General features: G+C 43.1%; 1 protein-coding gene across 5 annotated transcripts in view; it reads right to left on the reverse strand.

Moving 5' to 3' along the window:
• Positions 1-15538, reverse strand: part of TJP2 (tight junction protein 2) — an 81791-nt gene that overhangs the window by 35417 nt on the left and 30836 nt on the right. For 3 of the 5 annotated variants that reach the window (XM_049770929.1, XM_049770928.1, XM_049770926.1), the window contains exons 2-3: positions 3599-3652; positions 584-708 (exon numbers count right to left, since the gene is read on the reverse strand). In XM_049770929.1, coding sequence (XP_049626886.1) covers positions 584-708; positions 3599-3652 — 179 coding nt within the window. Of the gene's footprint in view, positions 1-583; positions 709-3598; positions 3653-6739; positions 6840-15538 lie in introns of those variants that run through there. The other 2 variants (XM_049770927.1, XM_049770925.1) reach the window with 1 other exon arrangement.

Raw genomic sequence — 15538 nt, forward strand, 5'->3', positions numbered from 1 at the left:
GAGCTGAGGAACAAACTCCTGCAAACTCCTGCTGGCCCCCACTCTGCTATTTTAAATAGGCTAGTTTGGGGTCAGGGAGAGAGCTTAAAGCATAAAGCCTAGAGCATAGGCAGGGCATGTAGGAGCCCTGGGTTTGATGTCCAGCACCACAGGGTCTGCATACTGCCAAATATAGCCTCAAGCACCTCTGGGTGTATTAACTGTATAATATGCCTTACAGGTTTGAGGCCTGGCTATCTCTAGTACCATATACATTCCTAAAATGAGTAAGTTAAGTGGGCATGGTGAGAGAGAAGCATGCCAATCTTAGACTCTTTCTAAAATGATTTCTAAGCCTAGGTACAATCATTTTTGTATTGGCTGTAATTTGCTCCCACTGGAAATCACCCTTCTCCTTAGAAAATGTGGCTAGTCTCATAGGGCTCAAGATTGTTAACAAATATTTATGAATTTCAATATAAACAAATGTTTGGTTGTTGCCTTGTTTTATTTTTGTTTAAGAAGCGCACTTCACCCGAAGTAGCCTGTTTTCGGCCAAATAAGGGTATTGGCTGGAGCTGCGGGCGGGAGGAAGGACACTCACTGCAGTAGTCCATCAGCAGGTCCGCCCGGGAGCACATCAGAAATGACAATGGATGTCTCCCCATTTTCAAAGTGGGGGTTGTCTCTGCCTCCGGATACTGCAATCCCAAATCCTCTCTTGGAATCCTATTCGTTGGAAGGAAGGGAAAAAAATACAAGTGGCTTCAGGATTTATTACTGCATTCAATAAAGGTTGAAGTACTAACCAGAGACACCTCAGAAGCAGAGAGCTTACAAAGACAAATGAGAAACAAAAGCAAGCACCGGCATGGCTGGCTGACAGGTCTATAAAGGGAAATGCCTTATCTCAAAGAAACAGCCTATGGAAGCTGAACAAGACAAAGAGCAGAGCTTAGAGTTAACGTGGGGCCTGGGAAACAGGACTTCTGTACTCACTTCCATCACCAAACTTCTTCCTTCTCATTGTCTTAGGCTATATTCTTAGACACACAAGAATCTGTGCTGTATATTTATAAAGTAGACCTTTAACATCAAGTTAACTAAGCTGTTGAGTGTGTTTAATATACTACAAAATATATCAAGTCTTTAATTAAAACATTAATTTAATTAAAAACCAAATAATTGAGGGACTGGAGTGATAGCACAGCAGTAGGGCATTTGGACTGCACACAGCTGATCCAGGGTGGACCTTGGTTTGATTCCCAGTGTCCCATATGGTCCCCCGAGTCAGGAGCGATTTCTGAGTGCATAGCCAGGAGTAACCCCTGAGCATCACCAGGTGTGGCCCCAAAACAAAACAAACAAACAAAAAACAAAAAACAAAAAAGAAAGAAAAGAAAACCAACCAAAATAATCAAACATAAACTTAATTCTGTGTCCTAAGGAAGCAAAGCATTAACCCCTTTTCTACTTGAAAAAATACAGGAGCTAGAGAGTAGTACCATGGGCAGGATGAAGGGATAAGATAAAGTCTATAAATATACAATTTAGCAAGAGTGAAGAGGGGAAAAAATAATTAAAAATTTTTAAATAAAATCTGAATAGGTTTATAAAAATATAAGTGTATTTTATCATATAAAGCTAAGATTGGTTTTACTGTAGAAAATATTATTAATAATGCACAAGCATCTGCACTGTAAGTAAAATATTGTAACAGAAGTCAGCTGGGGCTCAGGATGGGGGAGGAAAGGGGTATAGCATGCAGGGTGCTTGTCTTGTACATAGTTGAACAAGGTGTGATCCCCAGTATACCATATGGCTTCTCAAGTCCAGCCAGGAGTGATTTTTGGCACAGAAGTAGGAGTAAACTGAGCACAGTCAGGTATGGCCCAAAAAGAAAAAAAAACGAATAAGAAAGGAAATAGAGAGAGAATGCTCAATGTGCTGAGTGCATGCTTCTCATTCAGGAGACATAGGTTCCATTCCCACTGCAGAAACACAGTCCCCTAAGCACTGCAGGGATCAGCCACCACCCAGAGTGAGGTGTAGCTCCTAATGACCACAGAGTGTGACCTAAAGACAAATCATACAAAGGCCAGAGAGATAGTACATGAAGCACAACCTTGATTCAAGTCGATGGCACCATGTATGCTCCCCTGAGAAAAGCTCCCGAGCACTGCCAGTATGGCCCCCAAACAAAACAACCTTTCCAAGAGCAGGAAATAAATTAATGACATCCATTAATGTAGCTATATCTAGAAACTTGTAGAAATAAACCCATAATATATAATCCTATTTTAAGTCAGAAAGATATTATAGGATTTAGTTAGTTAGTTAGTTAGCAGGCAGCTGACTAACTTGATCCCTGACATCTCGCATGGTCCCCTAAACCCTATTATGTGTGATTCCTGAAAACAGAGCCTATAGTAAGCCCTAAACATACAAAAGATACCTACAGAATCCTACTTGATTTCTATATTTATAAAGCTAAACTCATACTGTTGTCCAGATAAGCTGGGTAGATGTGACAGTATGAAAAACCTACTCAGGGGGCCGGAGAGATAGCATAGAAGTATCATGTTTGCCTTGCATGCAGAAGGTCGGTGGTTCAAATCCTGGCATCCCATATGGTCTCCTGAGCCTGCCAGGAGTGATTTCTGAGCATAGAGCCAGGAGGAACCCCTGAGCGCTGCCAGGTGTGACCCAAAAACCAAAAGCCAAAAAAAAAGAAAGAAAAAAAGAAAAAGAAAAACCTATTCAGAACAAGAATATCTTTTCCACAAAGAAAATTTTTCTACAGGGTTCACTGTGCTAATGGATCTCAAAGAACTGCCAATAAAACCAGCAAAAGAGGGAGAGGGTTTTTCTGCATTATTATTTTGGTTCTGAGGGTATAATCCCAAGCACTGCCAGAAGAAATTTCTGAGTGTAGAGGCAGGAGTTACCCTTGAGCACTGCTGGGCCAGGAGTTACTCATGAGCAGTGCTAGGTATGACTCTAACACAGAGAAAAAAACCAAAACCTTGAAGGTGCATGGGGCTGAAAAGATAGTGCAGTGGGGTAGGGCACTTGCCTTGTATGCAGGAGTCGAAGCAGTGGCATTTATGTGGTCCCTGAACACCACCAGGAGTAATTCCTGAGTGTAAAGCCAGTAGTAAGTCCTGAGGGACACTGTTCTTTCTAGCATGGTGAACCAGAATTGTCTATCATATGCAGAGTTAAACCAGAAAACACAATAGCCCTCAAAGAAATAACTACACTAACAACTACCATGACAATGTTAATGAGTGAGAGAAGTAGAATGTCTGTCTTGAATATGAGGCAGGGGGTTAGGGAGGAGGAAGACGGGGGCATCCGTGTTGGGAATGTTGCATTGGTGAAGGTGCGTGTTCTTTTTATGACTGAAAACCAACTACAATCACATTTATAATCATGGTGTTTAAATAGAGTATTATTAAAAAAAAATTCCTCAAAATTTTGTTAGCATTCTAATGATTACCAGCACAGTACATTGTCCAAAGGAATAAAGCAACTGGGCAGGCAGAAATTAATATGATGCATGCTCTATAAGTTCTGGGACAGAGTGTAGTCTCCACAGACAGGAAGTACTACTCACCTTCTGTAAAGTCACAGTGTACTGCTCCCAGATCAATTCTTCCATGCCGGGAGCCTGTTTGAAAATAAGCAAAACTGTCTGAATAAAACTGCAAGCACTTCAAGTCTAGAGCAATGTAAGCTGCATAGATATAAAGCTGCTGGACTCACATATTCTAAATACACCCAGAATAAAAGTTGACAATTTTTTTTCAAGAAAGTCACACTACCTGTTTCAAACACTTTTATTTTTCTATTTTTTTCTTTTATTTAAACATCATAATTAAAAAGTTGTTCATGGCTAAGTTTCAGTCTTACAATGTACACCATTCTTCATCCATGAATATTTCCCACCAACAATGTCCCCGGTTTCCCTCCCATCCTCCCACATCCCTTAATCAATCTCTCCCCCCACTCGTACCCCGACACTGTGGTTTGCACTATTGTTAATGAGGGGTAATTCTACACATCTCATCCTGAGTACAACCAGATGTGGCCCAAAAACAAAACATCAAAATCCATTAAACAAAGACTGCCTTTGAGGATTAATCCTTAAAAGTTAGATAAACTGGCCAAGCAATCTAAAAGCAAGAGAGATAAACTAGCACTGATAGAAGGCTGAGGAGAGATGGTAGAAAGCTTAAAGAACTTGCTGTGCACATGACTGACCAAAGTAAATTCCAGTCACAAAAAGGATCCTCCAAGTATCATCAAGAATAAGTCCTGAGTAGAGCTAGGTATGATACCACCCCTTAAAATAAAAACAACAGAGAAACAGTTCAGCTGGTAGTGCACTTGCCTTGCATGCAGCTGACATGAATTCCTCTATTTTTCTGTAGGCTTCCAAAAATTTAGAGACAAGGAATGTACATCATAACCATGACACAGATGGGAAAGCGAGGACATCCATCTATGTCATTTTTGACTCTGAGTAGAGTAGAAATTAAAAAAAAAAGACATATCCCTAGGGACACAATCAATGAATCTCTAAACACAGTTTAGGCACTGAGATTTCTATTAAAGAGTCAACCTGTACTTCCCCAAACTCTGTCCGACCCAAAGTAATTTTGCATTCATACTAATAGCCAGGTACAGAGGAAACTGAAGAATTTCCCCCAAGCAATAGCGATATTAATAACATGATATCAATATCAAAAACATGATTTCAAAGAAACCCAGCCCCCCATCACTGAGTTCAACATGACAGTGCTTGCTTTGCATTTCAGAGGCCTGGGTTTGATCCCAAATACTGTATAGTCCATTTAACACTGCTGAGAATGAACTGGAGTTATAACTCATTCAGAGTTATCCCTGAACAACACTACTAGATATGGCACCAAAAAGACCCATTCGGGGCTGGAACAATAGCACAGTGGTAGGACTTTTGCCTTGCATGCAGAAGACCTGGGATGGACCCCAGTTCGAATCCCGGCATCCCATATGGTCCCCTGAGCCTACCAGGAGCGATTTCTGAGCACTGAGCCTTGCATGTGGCCAACCCAGGATTAGAAGGTGGTTCAAATCCCGGCATCCCAAATGCTCCTGTGCTTGCCAGGAGTTATTATTTCTGAGCGTAGAGCCAGGAGTAACCCCTGAATACCACCGGGGTGTGACCCAAAACTCCCCCAAAAGAAACCTTAAATAAGTTTTATACCTCTGAGTTATTTACGTATGCCATTAACTTTATTTTGTCCATAGAGATACTTTTTACCAAAATATTTTCTAGTTTTCTTAATTTTTTCTTTCTTTTTTGGGGGCCAGAGCAATGGCACAGCAGTAGGGCATTTGTCTTGCATGAGGTCAACCCAGGTTCAATTTCTGAGCACAGAGCCAAGAGAAAACCCTGAGCACTACCAGATGTGGCCACCCCCCCAAAAAAAAAACCCACTTTTTTTTCCTTTTAAAAGATCTCAAACAGGCAAAAATTTTACATTACTTTATATAAATACACTTTACATTAAAATATAAAAAATATGAAAGTGTGTTAAAAACAAAACCTTCTCTTTACAATCCTCTTTCTCCTAATAAGCAGCTTTTGAGGTCCACAAACTGCTCCTTCTTCTCAATGAGGGAAGACAATCAGTCTTAAAAGTAAAGTTTAATCAAAATTTGTCCGTAAGGGACATGAAGAATACATGCCAGGCTCTTCCTGCAAGCTTGTGTTTTCTCTTAAAAATGAACTTATCAAAAACAAGAAAAAGAAAAAGAAAAGAAAAAAGAACTTATCTCTTTCTCCACTACTTTTTTTGGGGGGGGGTTTGGTTTTGGTTTTTGGGTCACACCCGGCAGCGCTCAGGGGTTACTCCTGGCTCTAGGCTCAGAAATCGCTCCCAGCAGGCTCAGGGGACCACATGGGATGCCGGGATTCGAACCACCGTCCTTCTGCATGCAAGGCATGCATACCTCTATGCTATATCTCTCCGGCCCCTCCACTACTCTTTCCTCATTTTCCCCCCTTCCCATCTCTGTTTTCTTCAATAAAAACTAAAAAAGAGAAAACAGAAAGCCAAGCCATAAAAATAAGCACTCAGAATCAGAGCAACATTGCAAAAGATAGGGGCTTGCCCTGCACACTAGGTTTTATCCCTGACACCTTATGTGGTTGTGCCCCACCCCACCTCCACCACACACCACCAAGAGTAATCCCTGAAAAGAGCCAGTAGTATGCCCTGAACATTATCAGATGCAGCCCCCAAACAAAATAAACTTCAATTTAAAATATGCCCTCATACATGCCATAGCACTCATAGGAAGCCCAGGCTAGGAAGAAAAGAAACCACAAAAACATGTAGGTTTAGAAAGTCCTTTAAGTTAGAAGCCTGGACAGGGGGATAAAAATAGAGATTTTTGCACTATCAGGCCACTTAAACTGGTACCGCATACAAACATCTGCCTCTTGCAGGCAGCTTATTAAGCTAGACCTTATGGAGCCTGCAGGGTGCCGGTGCCTTCTCTAAGATAATGCCCATTTCACAAGTCTGCTAAAAATAAGACCCTCGTCCCTTTCCCTACAATCCGCATCCCACAATTAGTTACTATGGAAAGCTGCCAGGAGCAGTTAAATCTGAGGAGAAAAGAGTCTTGTTGCAGGGCTTTTGCTCCCTCAGTCTCTCCTGCAGAGAGATTGGGAAAGGAAAGGGGGAGAGCTAGCAGAGGGACTCACATGGTCTTTCAATATCCCCAACTTTCTCACAGCCTGAATCCATAGCCTCTGTAGGATCTGAGCAGTCTTCATGGCCTCTGGAGGTTAACCCGCAGGCCACTATCCACACCCCCACCACTCACCCACTGCCATCGGCCACGTGGTTACATAAGGCGGATACAATAGTGGCCCACATTCCTAGCAAAGTCTGTTGTCATCTCCGGCAGTGACACATCCTTGCAGCAAGCACACGGAGCCCTAAGAAAAGGAGGACTGACGGGGTTGGGGAGAAAAACAGTCTGGAGTGACACCACTCAATGGACAGTTTTTGGATCCTTCACTCCTGGAGAGTGAAGAAAACTACAAGAGAATATTCACATACAGTGATTTAATAGACAGACAATAAAGATTCAGTACTGAAGTACAAGTGACTCAGTAAGACTTTCTAGATTAATACTGAAGAAAAGAACGTTTAGAGCAATGATATTTATAAAAGGCTATTATCCAGAAAAAGGCTCTTACACATATGTGCATAAACATATATACACATACACACATATAAACACATAAACATACACACAATGTATAAATCAGGTGGAAAAGAATTGCTAGTGCTTTAGGTGAACAGAACTGCTGCTACACAGAAATGTAAAAGCATTAAGATAAACAGATCTCATAAAAAAAAAATCTTACGGCCTAGGAGATACAGATTGAAATCATGGGAGATAAGACCTAGACAACTGGTGCCACCTCCAGGAGGCAGGACGTGCCTTGCCAACCTCTCTGTAAATTTAGCAGATACAAAGAATAACAAAGAGCCCTCTGTTTCTTTTTTGACATTTTACTATTGCAGGGTTGGGAAAGAGAGTCTGAAAGCAAATGTCTGAAAATCTAGAACGATTTTAGAGGGGCCAGCAAATACTAGAGTTAAGAAGTGGGGGGGGGGTCATGGGGAGGATAGAGTGGCATCTGAGTAGCATGATCACTCCTCCATTCACATTACAATATCATGGTATCCGCAGAATAATAGTGGGCTGGCTGTGCCAGAGACCACAGAAGAAATGAGTGTCCTGAAACAGAGACCACGGGGGTGGGGGTGGGGGGGAGGGTCATAAACTGGACAGAGGGGTGTGTTAAATTGAAAGCTGTATGTTCCAGGGTTGGCACACAGCAGACTCCATAGGGTCAAACTTAATGAGCCGCCTGCAAGAGGATGTTTATGTGAGGTATAGTGCAGGAATCTCTATTCTTACCCCTGTCTAGGCTTCTCTAACTTAAAGGATTTTCCCCACATGTTCTCATTTTTTTCCTCTTGTGAAGGAATTAATGATGGGAAATCATACCAATTCAATTAAAAAATAAGAGCCCCTTGGGCCAGAGAGATAGCATGGAGGTAGGGTGTTTGCCTTGCATGCAGAAGGATAGTGTTCGAATCCCGGCATCCCATATGGTCCCCAGAGCCTGCCAGGAGTGATTTTTGAGCATAGAGCCAGGAGTAACCCCTGAGCATTGCTGGGTATGACCCAAAAACCAAAAAAAATTAAAAAAAAAAAAAAAGAAAGAAAAGAAAAGAGCCCCAATTCCACCCTGGGGGCCTGGAGAGATAATGGATGTGCTGAATACATGATTTGCATGCAAGGGGTCTGAAGTTCCTTCCCCAACACCAGCAACCTCCAAGCACAGTACTTGAGCACTGGCAGGTGTTGGCCCAAAAGCCAATAGGAATCCCTTACATGGAGCTGGAGTGCACATTTTGCATGCTGGAGTGCACATTTTGCATGCAGGAGTTCCAGGTGAGATCAGCACCTTGCAAAAGTTAACTAGAACAGCACTATAAAAGTAAGAATCCCGGGCCGGGATTCTTTCATGCCTTTCATGCAGAAGGTCATTGGTTCGAATTCTGGCATCCCATATGGTCCCCTGAGCCTGCCAGGAGCAATCTGAGCATGGAGCCAGGAGTAACCCCTGAGTGCTGCCAGGTGAGACCCAAAAACCAAAAAAAAAAGTAAGTATAAATCCCTTCTCCAACATTTTGTCTACTAACAAAAGGCAAAGTAAGATTTTTACCTTCAGAGATAAGTTTCCGTGTTATCACTAGGTCCTTCCCTTCCATTCACAGTTTAGGGAACAAAGTGCTGGCAACAGACAATTAAAACTAGTGATGGACCAGAGAGACAGTACAGGAATTAAAGCATTGGTGTTGAGTGCTTTCAATCCAAATCCAATCTCTTGTATGGCAAAGAGTTGCTCCGAGCATTTCTAGGAGTGACCCCTGTGCACAGAGACAGGAGTAAACCTTGAGTAGTAGCTCTAGGTGTGGTCCCCAAAACAAAATTTTACAATAACTAAATTAGGGCTGGAGTGATAATTAGGAGGGGATAGGCACTTGCTGTTCACAGGGCCAACCCAGCATCCCACTTGGTCTCCTGAGCACTGCCAGGAGTGATTCCTGAGTACAGAGCCAGGAGTAAGCCCTTAGCATCACCAGATGTGTCCAAAACCAAAGGAAAAGGGGGAAAAAAAAAAAAAAAAAGACAAAACTAATGATATCACCTGAGCACTGCCAAGAGCAACCCCCACACAGATCAGAGCTGGATCAAGCAGGTGTAACCTCAAAGCAAAAGAGAATGAACCAAGTGTGCCCACACACCAGAGATGGGTAAGAAAACAGATGCAACATTTGGATACTTCCAGAGGGATTTCTGAGAATTGGACTCCAGGCCCCGGGGTCCCAGAGCTTCTGAGTCTTGCAGCTGCCTCTGATTACACATCATCCTTCCTATGTGCACAGGGTGTCCTTAGAGAAAGAATCAAGATAGGATTGGTCTAACTATGTGCACCTGAAACTCAATGATAAATAACTTTGTAACACACAGTGAGTCAATAACTAAACTTTGAAAAGTACAGAAAGAAAAAAAAAAATCAAGAAGTGGGAGCAGATGCACTCTGCCCAGTGGCACAATCTATAGTTTTGAAACAGTTGGACTGAACTGCAAAAGCACTGGCACTCCAAGAACAGCCTTCCTGCCAAGGAGCTGGCCTACCAGCTCTGCCTGACCTTGGGCACCCACTCAATTCCAGCGATAGATGAAAACAAGGGGACTGCAGGCTGCTTGGCAGGCTACATGAGGCAAACTCCCAGGAGAATTTTCTGCAGAAATCAGGCGGGGGAGGAGGGAGAATGGGAGGGATATACAGACATATCTAAAATGCCCCAGAATTCTGCAAGCCATCACTCACAGTGGGTGAAGCTTAGCTCTTGACACTCTTACAGCTCTGTGATCTTGAACTGATTACCTTGACTTTCCACCTCTAAAATGAGTGGCACAGTGTTGTCCTGGGATCTCTGCTGAGGGTCAATGGAACCCTGTTGATCAGGAGCCCTGTGGTACTCAGCATTAGCACCAGAAGCCCAGGAAACATTCAGGACAGTTATGGACAACATGGATCAGGCATGTGTGCAATTAAATATCTATGTGTTTCCTCCGAGAAGACAGTAGTCAGTACATTGGCGTCCAACAGATAGAACCAGCATGGCTGCACATACCCTGGTACACTGAAGTACAGACTGAACAACAGCCATTACAAGGAACATTTAGTGATGGGGGAGATATTTTAAGAACAGCATCCTGAGGCTCAGGTAAGTCTCCTTTTGTGAAGGCCCAAAACTTCTCATTATTTTGGGACTTATGGGAAGGTACATATACACAGTGGTGCTCAGAACTTATTCTTCTGTGTTCAAGGATCACTCCTGGCAAGATTTAGATCATATGTGGTTTGATTGAACCCATAGTAGCCACATTGTACTACTATCTCCCTGGCTCATGTTATCAAATTTAGGGCCAGAAAGATAGCATAACAGTAGGGCATTTGCCTTGCATGCAGCCAACCCAAGACAGACAGTGGTTCGTGGTTCGAATCCTGGCCTCCCATATGGCCATATGGTCCCCTGAGCCTGCCAGGAGCAATTTCTGAGCGCAGAGCCAGGAGTGACCCCTGAGTGTTGCCAGGTATTACACCCCCACAAAAAAAGTGTTTTATTTGGTGGTGCTGGATGGGGATGAAGCCTATGGTCTCACATATGCAAGGCTGAGCTGTAAATACAGCTCAAGGTCACAGAATCTAATCACACACATCTATTAAATGAAAATATAATAAACCTACTAGACTACTACATGTAGACTGAAAGAAACTGGCCTCAAGGGAACTGGGACCTTCGCTGTGCATATGCTCTGGGATTCACAGAAATGTTGCCATGCAGGCAGGACTGTGTTTATAATAGCAGAAAGGGAAGAGAAAATTTAAGTGCCCATCTACTAATGAATGTGGCACATCCACAAAATAAACAACTAGTCAAAAGGAGTCAAGTTGCAATAAGGATCACCCTTCCAAACACTGTAAGTAAAGGAAGCCAGATGTGAAGGGAAATAGACACATGGCTCCAGCTCTGTGAAGTATCTAGAAGAGGATCCTGGAGACTAACTCAGAGCTTCAAGACACCTGTCTGGGAAATGTGTAGCAACGTACATTCAGTCCCTCACACTGCTCTATGCCCTGAACATGATCCTGGAAACTGCCAAGAGGTCAGAAGCTATAGAAGTGACTTTTTTTCTTTTTTGAGTGTTGGGAGGATTGGGGAAAGTGTATCTGGTGGTACTCAGCTTATTCCTGGTTCTGATACTCAGGGGCCCATATGTGGTGCTGAATACCAAACCTGGGTAAGCTGCATGGAAAGCAAGCATCCTCCCCATCGTGCTATACCACACCACAACTAAATGCATGTGAACTCTACCACAAAGCAGAGTTGGTCAAGGATGTGACTTTGAAATTGAAATCGAAGACTGAGTCACACCCTAACACTGCAAAACTGAAACCAAACAAAATCACCACAGAGGAGAGGGGGCAGAGAACATGTACTTCAGCCAACACCACAGCTGTACATTCTAGTGCATGTGTAACCTGGGTCACCATGACCATAACGTCCACCAGAAATGGCAGTGGAAGGAGATAGCAGAGGGGTTAAGGTGCTTCTCTTGCATACAACCACTTTGAGTTCAATCCCAAGTCCACATGGCACACCACAAGCATGGTTCCCCAAGCCCTGCTATGTGTGATCGCTGAGCACAGACCACCATTATGGTCCCAAAATTTTCCCATGACCATCCTTGACCTTCAAACAAAGAAGCATGGTGGTTGGTGCATCCAATAATGGATCTAATCACACCAAAAACTCAGAACCACTTGGCAAGCATGGCCATTTCCTTGATGTTGGGCTCAGTCAACTGAATCAGAAATTTTTCTATAAAGATAAAAGGGTGCAGGAACGGGATCCAATTTATTTCTGGCTTTTCCAGAGCCAATTAAGCATAGGCTCCAAAATAAACTTTATCAATGTGAACAGACCAGAAAAGGAGGGACTACAAAGTTTTCGAGGATGTGTGCATAGAATAAGACACTTGCCTTGCATGTGGTTAACTGGAGCCAGAAGATCCAGATTTGAGCCCTTAGGGGTTACTACTAAGCAGGTCCAGAATAACCCAGCTATGTGTGCTCACCACTCCCAAAAAGAGAAAGTGCATTTGCTGGAGCACTAGTACAGGGGGTTATGGTTTTTGGCTTGTAGCCCACAGATCCTATGATTTGTGGTTCAAATCCCAAGCACCATGTATGATCCCCTGAGCACCACTAGGGGTTATCCCTGAGTACAAAGCCAGAAATCATGCCTGGCTCAATTCACCCCCCAACAATAAATGAAACATATTCCCACTGATTCCCAGCACCACAGTCTCCAGAGCACCCCCAGGCTGGTTGGAATAATCCCAAACACATAAATGTTTTATAGCTGTTGCCCCTAATCCTCACCCCAAACACTTTATAATTTGTTTCTTTTTTTTATACTATGAAAAAGTAAGGCTTGATGAGCCACACAAGCTTATTAAATATTTAAATTGAGCTGGAACAATAATACATTTAGTAGGGCACTTTCCTTGTACTCACTGACCTAGGTTTGATTCTTAGCATCACATACAGTCCCATAAGGCCACCAGGAGTTGATCCCTGAGCAAAGTCAGGATTAAACCTTGAGCACTGCCAAGCATGGTTCAAAAAAAAAAAGTTTAAATTATGCTTTGTGATCAACTATGTCAAGAGAAGTAGTAAATTAAAAAATGCACACACAGGGCCAGAGAGATAGAATGGAAGTAAGGCATTTGCCTTGCATGCAGAAGGTCGGTGATTTGAATCCTGGCATCCTATATGGTCCCCCGAGCCAGCCAGGAGCGATTTCTGAGTGTAGAGCCGGGTGTGACCCCCCCCTAATTTTTTTTTTTTTTTTTGGTTTTTGGTTTTTGTGTCACACCCGGCGTTGCCCAGGGGTTACTCCTGGCTGTCTGCTCAGAAATAGCTCCTGGCAGGCACGGGGGACCATATGGGACACCGGGATTCGAACCAACCACCTTTGGTCCCAGATCGGCTGCTTGCAAGGCAAACGCTGCTGTTGCAAGGGAATTATCCAAAATAACAGAGAACATTAAAAAAGAAAGAACCAAAAGTAAACAACCTAAAAAAAAAAAAAAAAAAAAGGAGGGGTGAGGAAGAAGACCTTAACAGACTCTTCACCTGAGAAGGGATAGCAGGGCTGGGGAAGATAGCTCAAGTGGTAGAACACACGGTAAAAGCATGGTCAAGTTCAGAGTTTGCTCCCCAACATCACATGCCCTCATTTTCCACCAGCCCAGGGTGTGGCTCTGTTTAAAAACATAATACAGTGGGGAGATAATGCAGTGGTTAGGGAGCATGTTTGGAATGTGTTTGGCCTCAGGCTCAATTCCCAGCACCAATCTCCAGAGCACCCTCAGCTTGTCTGAGATAATCCCTGGCACCTGTCAGTGTCCTCAAATCGTTGCATGAAGCCACCTGCTCAGTTGGCCAAGAATCTATTAAGAGAGTGTCCCTTGGTCTTCTGAGCATTGTTTCAGAGACTTCAAATATAGAAATAAGTGATAATGAAAAAATAAGCACTATGGTATCTTAAAGATGGCTGCATGTAACTGCATAATTGTCCAGCCCACAGGATATTCAGCACTGCACACCATTGTGAAAATGAAAATGAAAATGATGGCAGTGTCGATCCACCACAGGAAACAGATGTGCTGCTCACCTAGAGGGTCTGACACTGGAGGAAACATAGGGGCGGGACCCAGTTGGAGAATTGCTGGACCTCAAATCATGAGTATTGTGAACACTGAGCCACTCAAAAAGTAGGAAGTCTTCCTGGGACTGAAGCAACAGTACAAGATACATGCCAGGTTTAATCCCTGACTCTATCAGGAATGATCCGAGAGAATAAAGCTAAGAATAAACACTGAACACCATTGAGTGTGACCCAAAACAAAAACAAAAAATCTGCAAAGTCTTGAGAGAGAGGGAGGGAAGGATGGAGAGATAATACAGGGGTTAAGACAGGGGTCTCAAACTTGTGGCCCGCGAACTATTAGTGGCCCTCTGTACAACATTTTGTGGCCTGCGGCCGGCCTTCAAATGTCGCAGTATTTGCTTACCAAATAATCACAATAAAAAATCACATTAAACATTCACATACCCCGAGCAGTTCCGTTTGGGGTATGCAAATGTTTAATGCGATTTTTTTGCTATTTTTTTCCTTACTAATGCAATTTTTTATTGCGAATGTTCGGTAAGCAAAATCCCTTATGCGGCCCTGCCTCACCCCGACTTTGCCTCCTGCGGCCCCCAGGTAAATTGAGTTTGAGACCCCTGGGTTAAGATGTTTATCCCAGGGGAGGGGGAGGTGGCGCTAGAGGTAAGGTGTCTGCCTTGCAAGCTCTAGCCAAGGAAGGACGGCGGTTCGATCCCCTGGCGTCCCATATGGTCCCCCGAAGCCAGGGGCAATTTCTGAGGGCTTAGCCAGGAGTAACCCCTGAGCATCAAATGGGTGTGGCCAAAAAATAAAAAATAAAAAATAAAAGATGTTTATCCTGCATGGAGTCATCCATGTGGCAACAATATATGGTCCCCCAAAACCTCCTGAGAACTTACAAGTGTGGCCCAAATCACATTCCATATAGGACCTGATACATGAGTGAACTTTATACAGAGCCCCACAGCTAGTCAATCTGTCTGAATCTGAATCAACATGAGTCTTCTTCATAACATATGAAGAAGAAGAAGAAGAAAAAGAGATAATTACATTTAAGACCTCTATGTTTATAGCTCAGGTGTACCAAACTATAAAGTATAATCATAATTCTGAAGCAGGTCATTCTTATTTGCAATTACAAAGATGCCATTAATAAGTCAAAAAGGAAGGTGCTAATTTGGCCACCCAGACACCTCCCTCCTTATCTGTGATTTTAAAGTGACCAAGCCCAGACCAAGATTAAAAGCAGAGCTTCGTTTGAAAAAACAAACATGCAAACAAACCACTGAGATGAGTACCAAGATAAAGGAAAATAATAAGCTGCTTTGTCAAAAAGCAAGGTGGAAAACCAATTATTAGGAGTACTCAGCTAACTCTTGCCAGTGAGACTGGTCACAGCAGGATGAAGCACAAAGGCAAAAACTGTCCCACCCAGACCCAAGGCACTATCAGCTGATGCTTCATACAGGACTTCATTGCCAGGTTGGAAAGCCAGCTCTTGATCCTTGAAGATGTACCTTTATTATGAGAATTGTGGGACAGATGAAGAAACACTAAAAAAAAAAAAACCTCTCTTTAGAGACCAGAGTGATAGCACAGCGATAGGGCATTTGCCTTGCATGCTGACGAAATGGGACAAACTAGGATTCAATCCCTGGCATCCC

Source organism: Suncus etruscus, chromosome 3, assembly GCF_024139225.1.
Source record: "Suncus etruscus isolate mSunEtr1 chromosome 3, mSunEtr1.pri.cur, whole genome shotgun sequence".
NCBI lineage: Eukaryota > Metazoa > Chordata > Mammalia > Eulipotyphla > Soricidae > Suncus > Suncus etruscus.